Source organism: Lactuca sativa, chromosome 3, assembly GCF_002870075.4.
Source record: "Lactuca sativa cultivar Salinas chromosome 3, Lsat_Salinas_v11, whole genome shotgun sequence".
NCBI classification, from domain to species: domain Eukaryota; kingdom Viridiplantae; phylum Streptophyta; class Magnoliopsida; order Asterales; family Asteraceae; genus Lactuca; species Lactuca sativa.
The window spans coordinates 61,662,213-61,680,174 of record NC_056625.2 but is presented as its reverse complement, the minus strand read 5'-3'; the positions used below and the strand labels follow the sequence as shown (position 1 = coordinate 61,680,174).

The window sequence follows — 17,962 nt, the reverse complement described above, 5'->3', positions numbered from 1 at the left end:
CATGTCTTATGCCTGAGAGCAGTGGGACCAGTGATGAGGAGATTCGTCGGATCATCCATGAGGAGGTTGTTGCGGCCATCAGGGCAGAGATACCAGAGATGTTCGGGTCTATTAAGACCACGTTGATTGAGACCTTCGATGAGCATTATGCCGCTCTTTCTGAGGCTGCTGTTGCAGCGGCCACCGCAGCTATTGCTGCCGCGAGGCCGCAAGGTGGTGATGCGTTGCTGTTCCGGGAGTTCAGCAACATAAAACCGCCAGAGTTTGATGGGACCCAGGACCCGGTGGCAGCTATGAGATGGATTTATGACATAGAGGGGTGTTTCTTCACTTGCTCATCTCCTGAGCATTTGAAGGTTCGGTTCGCGCTGAACCAGCTTTGCTTGGGAGCGAAGGACTGGTGGAAGTTTGTGACGGTGCACTTTTCGCCTGCTGAGCTTACGGCAGTGACCTGGGAGAGGTTCACTGCCATGTTCCGAGATGAGTACATTCCCCAGGTGGAGAGGGAGCATTTGGCCCAGGAGTTTCTGACCCTCAATCAGGGTACTAAGTCTGTTACGGTGATTACCAGGATGTTCCATGAGAGAGTGATGTTCTGCCCTGAGCACGTGTCTACGGAGCAGGCACGTATGAGCCGATATCTGAGTATCTTGAGGCGAGACATTCGGGAGTTCGTGGCAAACTCCTCGTACCGGACATTTGCCGAGCTTCAGGCAAATGCCCGGAAGAGGGAGATTGAGCTAGAGACTCAGGACAGGGAGGAGGAGGAGTCTCAGGGGAGGGATCGGCGACCGGCGCAGTCTCAGCCGACAGCCAAGCGGGCCAAGCCCGCTGATCCCAAATCGGGGATCCAGAAGGGCCGCACTTGTGGCAAGTGCGGCAAGGGTCATGATGGAGTCTGTAGAGCGGGATCTTGCTATAAGTGTGGCAAGGAGGGGCATATGGCCAAGGACTGCCCCAAGGGGTTTGCAGTGTGCTTCCACTACAACCAGACCGGACACCGGAAGGCAGAGTGTCCGCAATTGCGAGGATCATCTCAGGGAGCACCTCAGGGATCTGCACCTGCCGCCATCAGAGCTACCGAGAGTCGGCCAGTGAAGGCCGAGGCGCCGAGGAGGTCCGCGCTGCGCCCAATGTCTTGGCTGGTATGTATTCTTTCGTGTATTTATTTTGATGTTGAGATATTATGCTTATATTATGTTATGCGTAGGTACTTTCCTTGTGAATTTTGTACCTGTTTTAGTGTTATTTGACTCGGGTGCGAGTCGGTCTTTTCTGTCTTTGGCCTTTAGTCAGCATATCAGTGTTAGTCGTGAGGCATTGAGTCGGCCTCTGAGAGTTTCCATAGCTGACAAGAGGGTGATATATGCCACGGAGGTTCTCCGGGGATGCGTGTTATAGATTTTCGGTGTTGAGTTCCCGATTGATTTGATTCCTATATCGATGGATGATGTTTGTGTCATTGTGGGCATGGACTTCTTGAGTCGATTCGGTGCGGTTATCGACTGCGAGCGATAGTTGGTGACCATACGAGACCCTAGTGGGGGAGTTCTTACGGTGTACGGCGAGGGTACAGATTCTGGATCAGCATTTTGTTCAGCCGCTAGGGCGAGGTAGTGTCTACAGCAGGGCTGTAAGGGTTTTGTGGTGTATGTGATGGATACGCGGGTGGATTCCAAGAGACCAAGGTTAGTTGAGGAGGTTCCGGTAGTGCGTGAGTTCCCGGATGTATTTCCTGAGGAGTTGCCGGGTGTGCCTCCTGTGAGGCAAGTGGAGTTCAGTATCGATTTGGTTCCGGGGGCCGCGCCTATCGCTAAGGTGCCTTATCGCCTTGCACCTCCAGAGATGCAGGAGTTATCCTCGCAGCTTCAGGAGCTGTTGGGGAAGGGGTTTATTCGGCCGAGAAGCTCGCCGTGGGGAACGCCTATTCTGTTTGTCAAGAATAAGTATGGTTCACACCGGATGTAAATTGATTACCGGGAGTTGAACAAGCTGACGGTCAAGAACCGTTACCCGTTGCCGAGGATCAATGATTTGTTCGATCAGTTATAGGGAGCATCTTGGTTTTCTAAGATCGATTTGAGGTCTGGATATCATCAGGTGAGGGTGCGGGATGAGGACATCCAGAAGACAGCTTTCAGGACGCGTTATGGGCATTACGAGTTTGTGGTGATGCCTTTCGGGCTCACTAATGCCCCGGCAATGTTCATGGATCTCATGAACTGAGTGTGTAGGCCGATGCTGGATCGGTCAGTGATTGTATTCATCGATGATATTTTGGTATATTCGAGATCTAGAGAGCAGCATGAGGAGCATTTAAGGGAGATCCTCGGAGTTCTGAGGTCGGAGAGGCTTTATGCCAAGTTCTCCAAGTGTGATTTCTGGTTGCGAGAGGTCCAGTTCCTGGGTCATCTCGTTAACTAGAAAGGGATATTGGTCGACCCGGCCAAAGTTGAGGCGGTGATGAGTTGGGAGGTGCCGAGGTCACCCTCCGAGATCAGGAGTTTCCTAGGGTTGGCAGGTTATTATCGGAGATTTATCAGGGACTTCTCCAAGATCGCGGTGCCACTCACCAGGTTGACCCGGAAGGGTATCGCTTTTTCATGGGGCCCCGAGCAGCAGGCCTCCTTTGAGACACTTCGCCAAAGGTTATGTGAAGCCCCGGTGTTAGCCCTCCCGGAAGGGATGGAGGACTTTGTGGTATACTGTGATGCATTGATTTTGGGGTTGGGAGCGGTGCTGATGCAGAGAGGGCATGTGATAGCATATGCATCAAGGCAGCTGAAGCCTCATGAGATGAGATATCCCATCCATGATCTAGAGTTGGGGGCAGTGGTGTTCACCCTCAAGATTTGGCGTCACTACTTGTATGGGGTTCGGTGTACGATATACACGGACCATAAGAGTTTGAAGTATTTGATGGATCAGCCCAACCTAAATATGCGTCAGAGAAGGTGGTTGGATGTGGTCAAGGATTATGATTGTGAGATCCTGTACCACCCAGGCAAGGCTAATGTGGTAGCCGATGCACTGAGCCGCAGGGCGGAGAGCACCCCACTGCGGGATGTATGTTTGAGATTGACCGTGATAGCTCCAGTGTGGGACGCCATTCGTGGGGCACATGTCGAGGCTGTGCAACCCGAGATGCAGAAGAAAGAGCGAGTTGTTGGATTGATTTCAAAGTTCGTTACCGATGGTCGGGGGCTTATGACATTCCAGGGGTGTATCTAGGTGCCGTTTGTGGGAGGAACACATACCATTTTGAAGCAGGAGGCTCATCGGTCGAAATTTTCGATCCATCCGGGGGCCACTAAGATGTTTTTGGGCCTGAGGAAAGAGTATTGGTGGCCCTGTATGAAGAGGGATGTTGCGTGGTTTGTTGAGAGGTGCTTGACCTGCCGTAGGGTTAAGGCCGAGCACTAGAGACCGCATGGTAAGTTGCAGCCATTGGAGGTTCCCGAATGGAAGTGGGAACAGATCACCATGGATTTTATCACCAAATTGCAAAGGACTGCTAGGGGAGTTGATGCAATTTGGGTGATTGTGGATAGGTTGACGAAGAGCGCTCACTTCCTTGCCATCAGCGAGATTTCTTCCGCAGAGAAGTTAGCAGAGATGTACGTGAGGGAAGTGGTATCTTGGCATGGGGTGCCGATCTCGATTGTCTCAGACCGGGATGTACGTTTCACTTCCAGATTCTGGAAGAAGTTTCATGAGGAGTTGGGTACTAGGCTGCATTTTAGTACCGCATATCACCCCCAGATGGACGGGCAGAGTGAGTGGACAATTCAGACGCTCGAGGACATGCTTCGAGCATGTGTATTGGATTTCGGGGGAAGTTGGGATACGTACTTGCCCTTGGCAGAGTTTTCCTACAACAACAGCCATCATTCGAGCATTGCTATGCCACCCTTTGAGCTGTTGTATGGGAGGAGGTGCAGGCCCCCATTTGTTGGGGAGAGGTTGGACAGCGCATGATGGGCAGTACAGAGATCGTGCTTCAGACAACAGAGCAGATCCAGCAGGTCAGGCAGAGGTCGTTGACCGCTCAGAGTCGTCATAAGAGTTATGCAGACAGGCGCCGGTCCGAGCTTGAGTTTCAGGTCGGCGACCTTGTACTCCTGAAGGTCTCTCCTTGGAAAGGAGTGATTCGATTCAGGAAGAGGGGCAAGTTGGGGCCCCGATATATTGGTCCATTCCGAGTGATCGCGAGGGTAGGCCGAGTAGCATATCGTTTGGATTTGCCAGCAGAGTTGGGGCAGATTCACGACACTTTCCATGTGTCGCAGTTGCGGAAGTGTATAGCCGATGAGTCGGCAGTGGTTCCATTAGAGGATATTCAGGTGGATGCGAACCTGAATTATGCTGAGGGACCAGTGGCAATCAGAGATCGGAAAATCAAGGTTCTGAGGAACAAGGAGGTACCCTTGGTTTTTGTTAAGTGGCAGCATCGGAAGCGGTTCGAGATGACTTGGGAGCTAGAGCGAGAGATGCGCGAGCAGCATCCGGAGTTATTTGCAGAGCGAGACTTCGAGGACGAAGTCTAGTTCTAGTGGGGGAGAATTGTAATAGCCCGGATTCCCAGGTATTATTCATTCTTATATTTTTGGTGTTTTGTGAGGGGACTCGACGAGTTGGAGCTCATACTCGCCGAGTAGGATCGCGGTTTTGGACGCGGGTTCGTGGATGGACTCGGCGAGTCCAAGGAATGGACTCGGCGAGTCCATGCTGTTTAATGAAACCCTAAATCCCCGGGTTTGGAGCCTATTCAAGGGCACTTATAGCCTCCCATTGCGGCTACCAGTCCCTTGAGAGAGCCCTAAGAGAGCTAATTCATTTTGGGAGAGAAGAAGTCACTTTTGGGCCTTTGTATTCCTTGTTTAGCAAGAAGAAGGTGGCAAGAGCAAGGAGGAGGTGAGATTCTAGCAGATCCAGAGTCCAGAGGCTTCATTTTAAGGTAATGGTTCGAATCTCCTTCAGCTTTAGGGTTGATCTTTAGAGTTAGGGTTTTATAACCCCTTTGAGGAATGATTATGTGAAGCAATTGGTCCCTCTTCGAGTTTGTGCCTTGGATCTGGACTCAAAGAGGTCCATAGACCTTAACCCTTGGGGCTTTTTGGGATATTATGGAGATATTATGGAGTTATTAGACCTAGGTGGTCATTTTTGGGACCAAATCATCTTTTGATGCCTTGTAAGGGTTATGCAAGCATCAAGTTCCAAACTTTACGTGACATTCATGCTTGGGGAGGCTAGATCTATGGTTTGGGAAAGCAGATCTGACCTCAGAAGGTCAATAGAGTTTGTGCATGGCATGAACTCGCCGAGTTGTTCTTGAGACTCGGCGAGTTGGGTCGGCGTTTCACGTCAAGTGTTCAGCGAGTGGACTCGCCGGGTTGGGGGTTGACCCAGTGAGTCAGGGAGAGTCATTATGGGGGCTGAGTCGAGCCTGAACTCGCCGAGTTGTTCTTGAGACTTAGTGAGTTGAGTCGTGGTGGCCCTGCGATTCATGCCAGGTGGAACTCGTCGAGTTGGGGAAATACTCGACGTGTCAAGAGAGGATCCTAGGGAGTCAGTGAACACGTATAGATTTGCCGAGTCGCTCTAGTGCACTCGCCGAGTCCGGTTAAGGTTGATCGTTGACTAGAGTTGACCAGTGTTGACTTGATAGGGGTAGTCAGCCTTAGTTGTGAAAGTGTTAATTAGAGATATATTGTGTTATAGGAGGATTATAGCTCGGGGGATCGAGCGCGAGTGATTTCCGGGATTTGCGAGTTAGCGAGATACACGAGGTGAGTCTTCTCACTATACTTTACCTTGAGTAGGTAACCAAAGTTATGTGACAGAGTATTTGTATGCTATGTATGTTACGTGTTGTACTGCATTATTTCTATGTGATTTATGCTGTGCATGTTTATAGAGTTGGAACCGGAAGGTTCACAGAGTTAGAACCAGAGGGTTCACAGAGTAGGATCCATGGACCCACAGAGTTATAGCCTCGAGTGGCTAATATGTGTTATGTGTGGTATTTTGGGGAACTCACTAAGCTTTGTGCTTACAATGTTGGTGTTATTTGTTTCAGGTACTAGTGATGACCGTGGGAAGGCGCCGGCTTGATCAGTACACAGACGAGATTTTATGTTATCAGATCTTGGGAATTTTATGTAGCATGGATTGAGTTAAAAACATTAATGTTTTCATGAATAATAAATGATTTGTGTTTTTCTAAAATGCGAAAAATTGTTTTGAAATTTACGTTGTTACACATGGATAATTAATTTGGGCTTGGAGCATCCATTTTTGAAGCTAAATGATGATTGGTTGGTTTAAATCACATGGATATGGAGGGGACCAAAGGAGCCTTTGGTAGTGGAAGGGTGGAGTGGAAGAATGAGGAGCCAATAGCATTACAGCAACACTTGTGTGGGTGGAATTTTCGTCTCACAGGTACCCGTACAACTGCCCAATTTGGGCGTTTGGGTCGTTTGGCACACCATAACCTTGGGGATCAGATCTAGCAGCCATAATCTCAATTTTACACCATTAAAGAGCTGAAGAAGGCGATTTTGAAGCTAAAGACTCATTTGTTTTCATCTTTCCAAGTTATTGGTAGTTTCTTTATGCAATTAGACTTTTGTGATTGTTGTTCTATTGCCATGAGTGGCTAAACTCTCTATTTTGGTTAACTTTGGGTAAAACCTTTAGATGTTTGTGGATTTTTGAAGGATTCATGTTTGATTATCAGTTATCTCATGTTTTTTATTCTAGTTCATATTTTTTATGCTTATTTGATGCTTTGATCATGAGTTTGGCACTTGAATGAGCTATTTTTAGTTTATTTATTTGGTTTTCCATTAAATCATTGAATTAACTTAGAACAAGGGATTTATGGTGGTAAAAATCATCTCTAGTTTATGAATCATAGCTCCTTTATGGTTGTATAAGCATTGACATCCTCTAGGAATTGGAGATTCCTTCTTTCTTAAGGCTAATTAACTTCTTGGGTTCAATTGCTTCAATTAAACCCTTGATCTTGATTAAGAAGGTGTGTTGTGGGCTTCCCCAACCTGCATACTACCTAAGAGGAATCTTGGCATATCATGCTTCATGATTGCTATAACTAATTTGGGATGAATGATAAGCTTCATGTTGAATCCTAATGATAAACACACAAATGTTCATTATGTTGAATTGCCTTAGTTAACCAACTCTCTCTGATATTTGAGCATCTCACTATCTTGCTTAATTCCAAGCTTTTAGTTATTCAAGTCTTCTAGTTTTCAAGAAATCATAACACCCCCCTTTTTAGTTTAAATTTAGTTAATTAGTTTATTTAAACTAGTTCTTTTAGAATGCATTGGTATTTGAATACAACCATTTCCCCGAGGATCGGTACCCCTTTTACCATTATATTACGTTTTATTTACAAACAAAGGGTGTAATTTTCTTGGTGGACTTGACATCCCACCAAGTTTTGGCGCCGTTGTCGGGGAATTTGGTTATTGTTATTTGATTGTTTATGCCTATGTCCACAAGAACCGGTGAACTACTTTACAATCTGGAAATTGAAAAAGAAGCAAAAATGTTGAAAAAGTTAGCAAAACAAGAAAAGCAACAACAACTCGTTCAAGCTTCTTCCTCTTCTCCACTAATCAACATAGAAGATCAAGTTCATACTTCAAGTGATACCGACACCGAACGGAGTTCTCTAATTGTTGGTCATTCCTTTGAAGAGATTCCATTTGAAAACTACATAGCCATGAATCACACTCCACTTCATAATCCTAACCCAAACCCAAATAATCAAGATGCCAATACCCCACCCCAACAACCAAGACAACAACAAGAACCTCTCATTGATATGCCACCTTGGAACCAATCCCCTCCTCAAAACCAACCCAATTATCAACCACCACAACCACAAAACCAACACTTCCACCAAAACAACCAACGTCAAAACAATGCTTTTCAATTTCAAAAAGTACATTACCCAAATCAACCTACTTACCAACAACCTCCAATGTACCAAAATCCGATGTACCCACAACAACAACCTCCTTACAACGAATACCCTAACTACCAACCTTATCCACCACCAATCTACAATCCCCAAAAATACCCATATCCACCTTACCAACAACCACCCAATTACATGCAACAATATCCCAATCACCCCTTTCCACCCAATCCCCCTCTAGAGTTGACATTTAGACAAATGATGGAGACGGATGTTACTCACATACCCCTTGGTATTGTTTATCCCGCAAATCGCCGAGGAATTGAATTGAAGTCAAGTTTCATACATCAACTAACCAAGTTCCATGGTTTGGATAAAGAAGATCCTTAAAAGAATTTGAAATCCTTTCATATGATATGTGTTAGCATGTTGCCCGAACATGTAACATTGGATGACTTCAAGTTAACCGCCTTCGCGATCACCTTGGAACATAAAGCTAGAGAGTGGTTATTCAACATACCACTGGGATCTATTCACACATGGGAAGAGTTACTCAAAGCCTTCAATTGTAAGTTCTATCCCACCTCCCGGATATCAAGTCAAAGAAGTGACATTTTGGGATTCGTCAAGGGGAGAATGAGACTTTTCATGAATTTTGGGAGCGATCCAACAACTTGTGTACAAGTTGCCCTCAACACAACATACCCGAACAACTACTTCAAAAATTTTATGAGGGTATGAATGAAAAAGATCGAAGGATGATTGATGCTTCAAGTGGTGGTGACATCATCAACAAGACACCTCAAGAGATAAGATCACTTTTTGGAACCATTTCTCAAAATCAAAGGAACTTTGGAAATCGAAATGAAATGAAGAGAAATTATCCACAAGTGGTTGGTGAAGTTAGAAACACCCAACACTTGGAATCAAAGCTCTTGGATTTGACTAATGTGCTAAGTCAAATGGTGGTGGGAAGTGGTCAACAATTGATGGTGTGTGGTATTTGTGCAATGACATGCCATTATACGGATAAGTGTCCCACTCTTGGAAGTGAACTGGAAAATGTGAATGCAATGGGAGGATATAAAGGTCAACCAAGACCAATGGGATTTCAACAATATTCCAACCTAAATTGGAGGAATAACCCAAACAAGCTATACCCACCAAAGCAAAATCCACCAAACATTTTGATAAGACCCCAACATCTACAATATCCTTCCCAAAAACCTCCATATCCACAAACTTCTTATAACCCTCCAAATTACCAACAACCTCCACAACAAGGCCGATCAAGTGGTAACCATCAAATGAGCCTTCAATAACTCATCACTTCTCTTGATCAAAGCCAAACCCAATTTCAACAGGAGACCAAGAACACTTTCTCCAACATTCAAGCACAAATTGGAGACTTGGCCACTGCTCTCAAAAAGATGGAACAAAGGGGTAAACTTCCATCTCAAACCGAGAAGAACCCCAATGTGATTTCAATAACCTTAAGAATTGGGAAAACCCTTGGAGAAAGCAACCCCAAAAGAGTTTCAAGAGAAGAAAAAGATGAGGTTTTTGTTGTTGAGCCTCCGAAGGTTGAAGCTACTCCAAAGGACCCGATTATGCCAACCAATGATCAACCCGACTCTTCCAACAAGAACATCAAGCCATTGGTCATACCACCACCTTTCCCATCTCGGTTGGCTCCTTCAAAGAAACAAGAGGAAGAGAAGGAATTTCTTGAGACTTTCCACAAAGTTCAAATAAACATTTCACTATTGGATGCCATAAAGCAAATTCAACACTATGCCAAATTTCTTAAGGATTTGTGCACCAACAAGAGAAAGTTTAAGGCAAATGAAAAGATTCAAGTCAATGCAAATGTGTCCGCAGTTATTCAAAAGAAGCTTCCACCAAAATGCATAGACCCGGGAATGTTTGCTATCCCTTGTACCATTGGTGATTTACATGTTGAAAGTGCCATGTTAGACCTTGGAGGCTCAATCAATGTCATGCCATATTCGGATTTTCAATCTCTCAATGTTGGAACTTTGGAAGAAATCGGAGTCGTCATTCAATTAGCGGACAAGTCAAGTGTATTTCCAAGAGGCGTGTTGGAGGATGTACTAGTTCAAGTCAATCAACTAGTATTTCCCTCGGACTTCTATGTCATTGAACTTGAAGAGAAGACCCCTTCCAAGTCATCTATGATCCTTCTTGGAAGACCCTTCTTGAATGCCGCCCACACGATTATTGATGTCCATAATGAGAAGATCACCATGGAGTTTGATGGAGAAACCATTCACTTCAACATCTTTGAAGCATTGAGACATCCTAGCAACATTTCTCCATTGTATCGGGTTGATGTGATTGAGCCAATCACCGAAGAATTATTCGAGTTATCAAATGGGGATCTTTTGAAGATTGTGCTCAACATGAGTCTTGATGGTGAAAGTTTGAAGAAAACAGTGGATATGTATACATTGGATTCCGAAGTTGAAGAGATTGTGAAAACTTTAGAAGTTAACAATTCCACAAAAAAGAATGTTTACCAAGTTGCCTTATCTCATTTTCCAAACAAAATGCCCCCTTCCATAATCCACCCACCCACACTTGAATTGAAAGTCTTACCGAGCCATTTGAAATATGCTTATCTAGGTCAAGATGAAACTCTACCAGTGATCATATATTCTCAATTGAAAGACTTTGAAGAAAACCAATTGATTAAAGTCTTGAAAGATCATAAAGAGGCCATGGGGTGGACAATAGCGGACATTAAGGGGATAAGCCGTAATGTATGCACTCACAAGATACTCATGGAAGATGATTGTAAGCCTAGTAGGGAAGCTCAAAGACAATTAAATCCTCCCATCATGGAAGTTGTCAAGAAATAGATAACCAAGCGACTTGATGTGGACATGATTTACCTGATTTCCGACTCCAAATGGGTTAGTCCGGTGCAAGTGGTTCCCAAGAAAATGGGAATCACGGTTGTTGAGAAAAACAAAGGAGTAATGGTACCCACTCGAGTTCAAAATGGATGGAGGGTGTGCATTGATTATAGAAAGTTAAATTCAAGCACACAAAAGGATCATTTTCCTCTTCCTTTCATCGACCAAATGCTCGAGAGATTGGCAGGAAAATCGTATTATTGTTGCCTCGATGGATACTCAGGTTTTCATCAAATACTCGTTGCCCCAGAAGATCAAGACAAGATGACCTTCACATGCCCCTTTGGCACGTTTTCCTACAAGCGGATGCCATTTGGATTATGCAATGCCCCTCCACATTCCAAAGATGCATGGTGAGCATTTTCTCCGAGTATGTTGAGAATATAATTGAAGTGTTCATGGACGAATTCACAGTGTATGGCAATTCGTTTGATGAATGCTTAGATAACCTTAAGAAGATCTTGAAAAGGTGCATTGAGAAGAATTTGGTGTTAAACTTTGAGATGTGTCACTTTATGGTCAATCAAGGCATCATCTTGGGACACATCGTCTCCAAGAAGGGAATTGAAGTTGATAAAGCCAAAAAATTGATGTCATACAAACCCTTCCTTACCCAACATGTGTTAGAGAAGTAAGATCTTTCTTGGGCCATGCAAGATTCTGTAGAGGATTTATCAAAGATTTCTCGAAGATTACGCGACCGATGTGCCTCCTTCTCCAAAAATATGTTGATTTTGACTTCAATGTTGCATGCCAAGAAGCCTTTGAGAAACTCAAAGACTTGCTCACCTCCGCTCCAATAATCCAACCTCCAAATTGGGAGCTTCCTTTTGAAATTATGAAAGATGCAATTAATTTTACCATTGGAGCGGTCTTATGTCAAAAGGAGGGCAGAGCATCACATGTCGTCTACTATGCCTCTAAAACCTTGGATAATGCTCAAGCCAACTACTCCACCACCGAGAAGGAACTTCTAGCCATTGTATTTGCCTTGGAGAAATTCCGGCAATACCTTCTCGGGACAAAATCCGATCATGCCGCATTGAAGTACCTCATGACCAAGAAAGATGTCAGGCCACGGTTGATTCGGTGGATTCTTCTTTTACAAGAATTCGATCTTGAGATAAACGACAAAAGTGGTGCCGAAAACCTAGTTGCGGACCACTTAAGTCGGTTGAATATTGGTAACTCCTCATCTTCTATCCTTGATGAATTCCCGGATGTGCACCTCTTCTACATTTCAAACACCATCCATGGTATGCACATATTATGAATTACTTGGTTACTAAAGAAATTCCTCACACGTTTACCAAGTACCAAAACGCCAAATTGAAGAGCGATTCCAAATACGACGTGTGGGATGACGCCTATCCTTGGAAACATTGTCCGGATCAACTAATACGAAGATGTGTTCATCAAAACGAGGTTGAATCAATTTTGAAGTTTTTCCATGAGTATGCATGCAGAGGACATTTTGGTCAAAACAAAACCGTGCGAAAAGTGCTCGAATGTGGACTCTATTGGCCAACAATGTCAAGAGATGCCTATCCATTATGCAAGAGTTGTAATAGATGTCAAAGAACGGGAACCGTATCCATGAGGCACGAAATGATTCAAAACCCTATCCTCATTTGTGAGATCTTTGATGTATGGGGAATCGACGTCATGGGCCCATTCCCCGTTTCTTTCAGTTACACTTATATACTCTTGGAGGTTGATTACATATCAAAGTGGGTGGAAGCAAAGGCTACAAGGCATTATGATTCTAAAACTGTAATTGACTTCTTGAAGTCAAACATTTTCGCAAGATATGGTGTACCGAGAGCTTTGGTGAGTGATAGAGGCACTCATTTTTTTCAATAAAATGATGGAAGCCATGATGAAGAGATATGGTGTCACACACCAGATATCAACCGCTTATCATCCACAAATAAATGGCCAAGCCAAAGTGTCAAATCAAGAAGTCAAACAAATTCTTGAAAAGACGGTCAACACCACACGGAAAGATTGGAGCTTGAACTTAGAAGATGCATTGTGGGCGTATCAGACCGCCTATAAAACCCTAATCGGCATGTCTCCCTTCTGCCTTGTCTATGGAAAGTCTTGTCATTTACCGGTGGAATTGGAATACAAAGCATATTGGGCGGTTAAAAAGTGTAACTTCAATATCGAAGAAACCGGGAAGCACCGAAAGATGTAACTTCAAGAAATCGAGGAGTTAAGGAATGAGTCTTACGAAAATGCAAGCATCTGCAAAGATAAGACAAAAGAGTTTCATGACAAGCAAATCCCTCGTAAACATTTTATTCTGGGCCGAAAAGTTCTTCTTTGTCATTCACACTTAAAGCTATTCCCGGGAAAGTTGCGATCTCGATGGCACGAACCTTTTATTGTTATAAAAGTGTTTGATCACGGTGCGGTTGAAATTAAGAGTTTGGAAACAAATCAAATATTCAAAGTGAATGGGCACTGCTTGAAACCATTTTATGAAGGCTTTGACAAGGGAGAATTCGACAATGTCACATTGGAAAACCCAAATTACGAAGGTCGAAGGAAGCGGGGCTAAGTCTTGGCAAAGACGTTAAATAAATGTGTTGTTAATAAATAATCTCTACTTGAAGTTTTAGGTGTTTCTAAGCTTGAAGTTGGTCTAAAAATAATCATTTGGAAGTCTAGCAATGGTTTTTGTGAAGTTTGAAAAATGCCAAAAATTTGAAATCTGCACAGGTCCCCGCGCAGCTGTTGCGCGGCCGACCCCCAGCCGCGCAGATTCTGAGTTCCAAATTACCCCAACATGGGGGGCTCTCTGATTGTTGCATGCGGTTGAACCCCCACCCTCACAGCTTCCTGCGCGGCCAAGGCAAAAGCTAACCCTTCCTTTTTCACGGCCAGCCAATATCACCCACAAAGGAAATGCCCACCTGGTAGCCCACTCCATAACCGCTCATTACCCGGAACCGACCCAACTTTCGACCCGATAACCCAACCCGTTCCATTTTAACCCACCTTATACCACTCCTTCAACCCGTCGGATCCCCCTTCCCCCCTTATCCCTCCCGTTTGCAGCAAACAGCCAAAGAACTTCCGCCGACGCAGCGCTACTGCCTCCTCCGACCATCTGCCGCTGATCTCCGCTACCGCCGCTGCCACCTGCAAATTCCAAACAGCATGTCGTAGCCACCGATTGTCGCTTCCGCACAACCCAACGACGACACCTAACCCTCCACAACCACCATCTTTTTACCCCCCCTCGTCGCCAGTAAATCGCAGATCGCCAACAACCGCCTCATCGCTGCTTGTTTCGCCGACGCTCCCTCTCCAGCCTTCCCCCCATCTAATTCCCACTAACCCCCATCCCTTTTAATCCCGAGAACAGCCAACCACTGCCACCATTATCACCTCGTCGAAAAACTGTTAAAGCCCGATTCCGACACCAAATCCCATGACCACATCTGACGCTGCACGAGCCTCATTTGTGGTCAGCTGAAATGACATGCTCTTTACTATAGGAGCCTCCGTCTTACCCTGGCTACCATCGGTAATTCTCAACGTGGATGACACAGGCGCTGCTATTACTCCCCCTGACAATCTCAAACAATCGGCCTTTTTATGGTCGGTCTGATTATAATGAAAGAAAATCACAGCACTCATGGGGCAGTCCCTACTCATGTGGCCCGATTGGACACAATTATAACAACCTAAACCCACCGCTCGGCATGACCCACTGTGAGGCTTACCACATTTTCCGCAATAGCCCCGACCTTGATTGCCTCTGGTGCGAGCATCAGAAGTCTTGGGCCTCTTATCCTGGACCACAACAGTCTGTACCTACTCTGGCTTCCGCTTCGTATGAAGCTTCAACTAAATCTTCCACTCATAGGCCTTCTCGATCATATCATTCATGGTATTGCACCCAGAAAAGCTCACGAACTCCATGATATATATCCTCTCTCAACATGTCATGGTATATTTTCTTCCGTATCTTCTCATCTATAGCGTACTGCGGGACCAATAAAGCCCTCTCCCTGAATTTGGCGGTAATCTCTGCCACGGTCTCAGTAGTCTGGTGAAGGTCCCGGAACTTCCTTGCTAGCAGGTGCACCTCAATAGCTGGTGCAAACTCCCTCTAGAACTTTTGAACAAAATTCTACCAGGTCATGATTGCCACTTCCGCTGACCCTACAACTCGGATAACCTCCTCCTACCAGTCTCATTCTCGATCCCTCAGCAGGCAAGATGTAAATCCCACCTTTTCCCCCTCAGGGAAAAAACTTGTCTGTGGAGCATTCTCCATGTCATCGATCCAATTTCGGCTAGCGATGGGGTCCTTAGCCCCATAGAACTCAGGAGCTCCACATGCCTTGAACTCCAAAAATGAGGGAACTCGAACTCTTATCTGACCCGTAGGAATCTCAGCTCGAAAATTCATGAGCCTCTCATCCATTATCTCCATAATCCCCTCCTTGATAGTACTGAACAACACAAGAGTAGCATCCAAGATGTCGCGAGTAACCTCAATCGAAATAAACTCACATAGACACTTATCAATAGGTTCTATGCCGGAGCTAGAACCTGAACCAGAACCAGAGCCACAGCCTCCTCAAGTAATCATCACCATCCTCCAAACTGAAACACAACATATAAACAATCAACATATGACTCGAGGGGAGCCCACTACATAGGCATCTTTAGAGTTTTTAGGTCTGCTCCCTTCTCAGGTACAAATTATGTGCTTCTAGTAGTATGGGCCCAATACTATATTTTAGACCTACCCGTACCTTCCTGAAGGTCAATCCTGATTCCTCACCACATTAAAACCATATACCAATCCTATGGTATGCATCATACATATCCTAGGCTCTCCTAGGAAATCTCATCTCTCACTAATCGCAATACCAAGAACCTCAATCAACACTACCGGTTGCCTTATGCATGCAGGTTATATACAAAATAGCATCACATATACTGCCAAATGATGATTCTACCCTAAGTCCACAACCAAACAAGGAACATGAAATGAGGCCAATTTGATGATTCTAGCGCTATATAATCCTAATTGTGTATAACTTTGAAAGCATAAACTTATAAATTAACTAAGCTGATATCAATTCCAAGTAATACATAGCATCAAGTTCTACTCGGCTATAAGGCATCACACAAATTAGGAAATTCTATCCTTTGATTCCTGAAGGTATCCCTAGCTCTAATCTAGCATGCAATTCTCATATCAAGCATACAATTCATAACACATAAGTATGGGTAATTTGGGAACCACTTATTTGAGCTTGGTTGATTTCACACATCACACTCCCTCTTTTTACCTAATAAAAATCTTTTCGAAATCCAATTTCTTTTTCTTTTTACAAAAATAAGGATTATCATTTCCTTGGTTTGATTTCTGGCACACCTGAGAGTGTGTCCGAATCTCTTAAACCAAGGCTCTGATACCAACTTGTAATGTCCCAAAAATACTAATATTTTTTTTTCATTTTAAAGTTTATCAAATAATTCATTAATTGTTCAATATTAACACCAATCCATAATATTCAAAACATCATAGTACAATTATTCAAAATATAGAAATCATGAGGGGAGCATGATGTGCCAACATGTTGGGCCATTTCCTTTCGAACCATAAGTACCTAAAACCATAAACATAAACTATAAGCACAAAGCTTAGTGAGTTCCTCAAAATACCACATACCAAAACATACAAGTGCCATGGGCTACTCCCATGGTCTTTCCTAGCAATGCCAAGGGTTAAATCCCGGTCTTACATACAAGTGCCATGGGCTACCCTCATGGTCTTTCATTGCAATGCTGAGGGCCAAATCCTGGTCTTACATACAAGTGCCAAGGGCTACCGCATGATATTTCCTTGCATTGTTGAAAGCCAAATCCTAGTCTTACATACAAGTGCCATGGGCCAGATCCTAGTCTTTCATACAATTGCCTAGGGCCATATCCTGGCCTTTCATGCAAATATCACAGAGACATGTAGCATTCCATATAGCAAGTAATGGGTCAGCATTGGTGCCTTCGACCCATTGATAAAGTGAGAAAACTCACCTCACAGACAGATAAGAAAACTAAATAACATGTCATCCCAAGAACAACTCTACCAGTTACCTTAATGAATTCAATGACATAATCTCATCATACATATCAAAATATCTAAAATATCCCTAGGTCAAACGCTAGTAAAAATCCAGGTCAAAATCAATGGAATCAACTGAGTTAACTCAGTAAGTACGATGGACGTACATAAACTAAATGAGGGGCAAAATCCTTGGTTGACCAAAATCAGGGAGTTGACCATGTACACACAAAATACCCTTCGTACGCCCAACGTACGCGGCTGCTCTCAACTTTATCCATTAAGTGCTTAATCCTTAAGCACTTATGTCCAAAAACTAGATATAGACCCTAAAAGGCGATCTTAACCATAAAGTTTCCAACTTTAACTAAGATATCGTATATGTTACAAGGATTCTGAACATATAAAGAACGCCGAAATCCGAGTTATAGCGAAGAAATTATGACCTGTCGAGGTTTCGCGACAGAATTGGCACGACACAGCGTGACGTAAATAGTGAATTTACGATGGAGCGACATTTGGCCTTAGTGATCCAAACGTAATCCGTAGAATACGTTAAACCGAGAGCGTCCATAAAATGAACACCCAAATCTGACTTGGTATGAGGAAGTTATGATTTTACGATGGAGCGACATTTTCGAAGTTAGAATATTAGATCAAACGATTTTTAACCAAAACAATCTAAACGAGAATCGAAGATCTCGTCGATAGTAGTCCAACGGTAGAAACACAGACGAAAACGGACGCACGTCGAAGGAGTTATGGATTTCTAACGGAGTTTTCCTGTCCCGATGTACTAAAAATAATATAATAAAAATAAAGTCAAAATTAGCCGATGAAGTCTAAATGAGAGTTGTAGAGCATAATCTCACCTTCCCGCCGATATAAAGAATGTCAAAAACGGACCTGACACCTTCCAGAGCAAGTGGACGAGTGACGCATGTAGTGACCTACTGAGGTCACGACGTG

The 17,962-nt window shown here is 44.2% G+C and overlaps 2 protein-coding genes across 2 annotated transcripts; both read left to right on the top strand.

Moving 5' to 3' along the window:
- The first annotated feature begins 7,759 nt into the window (after positions 1-7,759).
- LOC128132773 (early nodulin-75-like) lies at positions 7,760-8,347 on the top strand. The gene has a single exon (XM_052769719.1). The coding sequence runs from the start codon at positions 7,760-7,762 to the stop codon at positions 8,345-8,347; it is 588 nt and encodes a 195-aa protein (XP_052625679.1).
- A 4,416-nt stretch (positions 8,348-12,763) lies between these two features.
- Positions 12,764-13,096, top strand: LOC111879146 (uncharacterized). Its single transcript, XM_023875613.1, has one exon. The coding sequence runs from the start codon at positions 12,764-12,766 to the stop codon at positions 13,094-13,096; it is 333 nt and encodes a 110-aa protein (XP_023731381.1).
- The last annotated feature ends 4,866 nt before the right edge of the window (positions 13,097-17,962 follow it).

Excerpts from the sequence above, each read along its gene's own strand:
- LOC111879146 (XM_023875613.1), top strand. The coding sequence starts at position 12,764 with ATGGAAGCCATGATGAAGAGATATGGTGTCACACACCAGATATCAACC.
- LOC128132773 (XM_052769719.1), top strand. The coding sequence starts at position 7,760 with ATGAATCACACTCCACTTCATAATCCTAACCCAAACCCAAATAATCAA.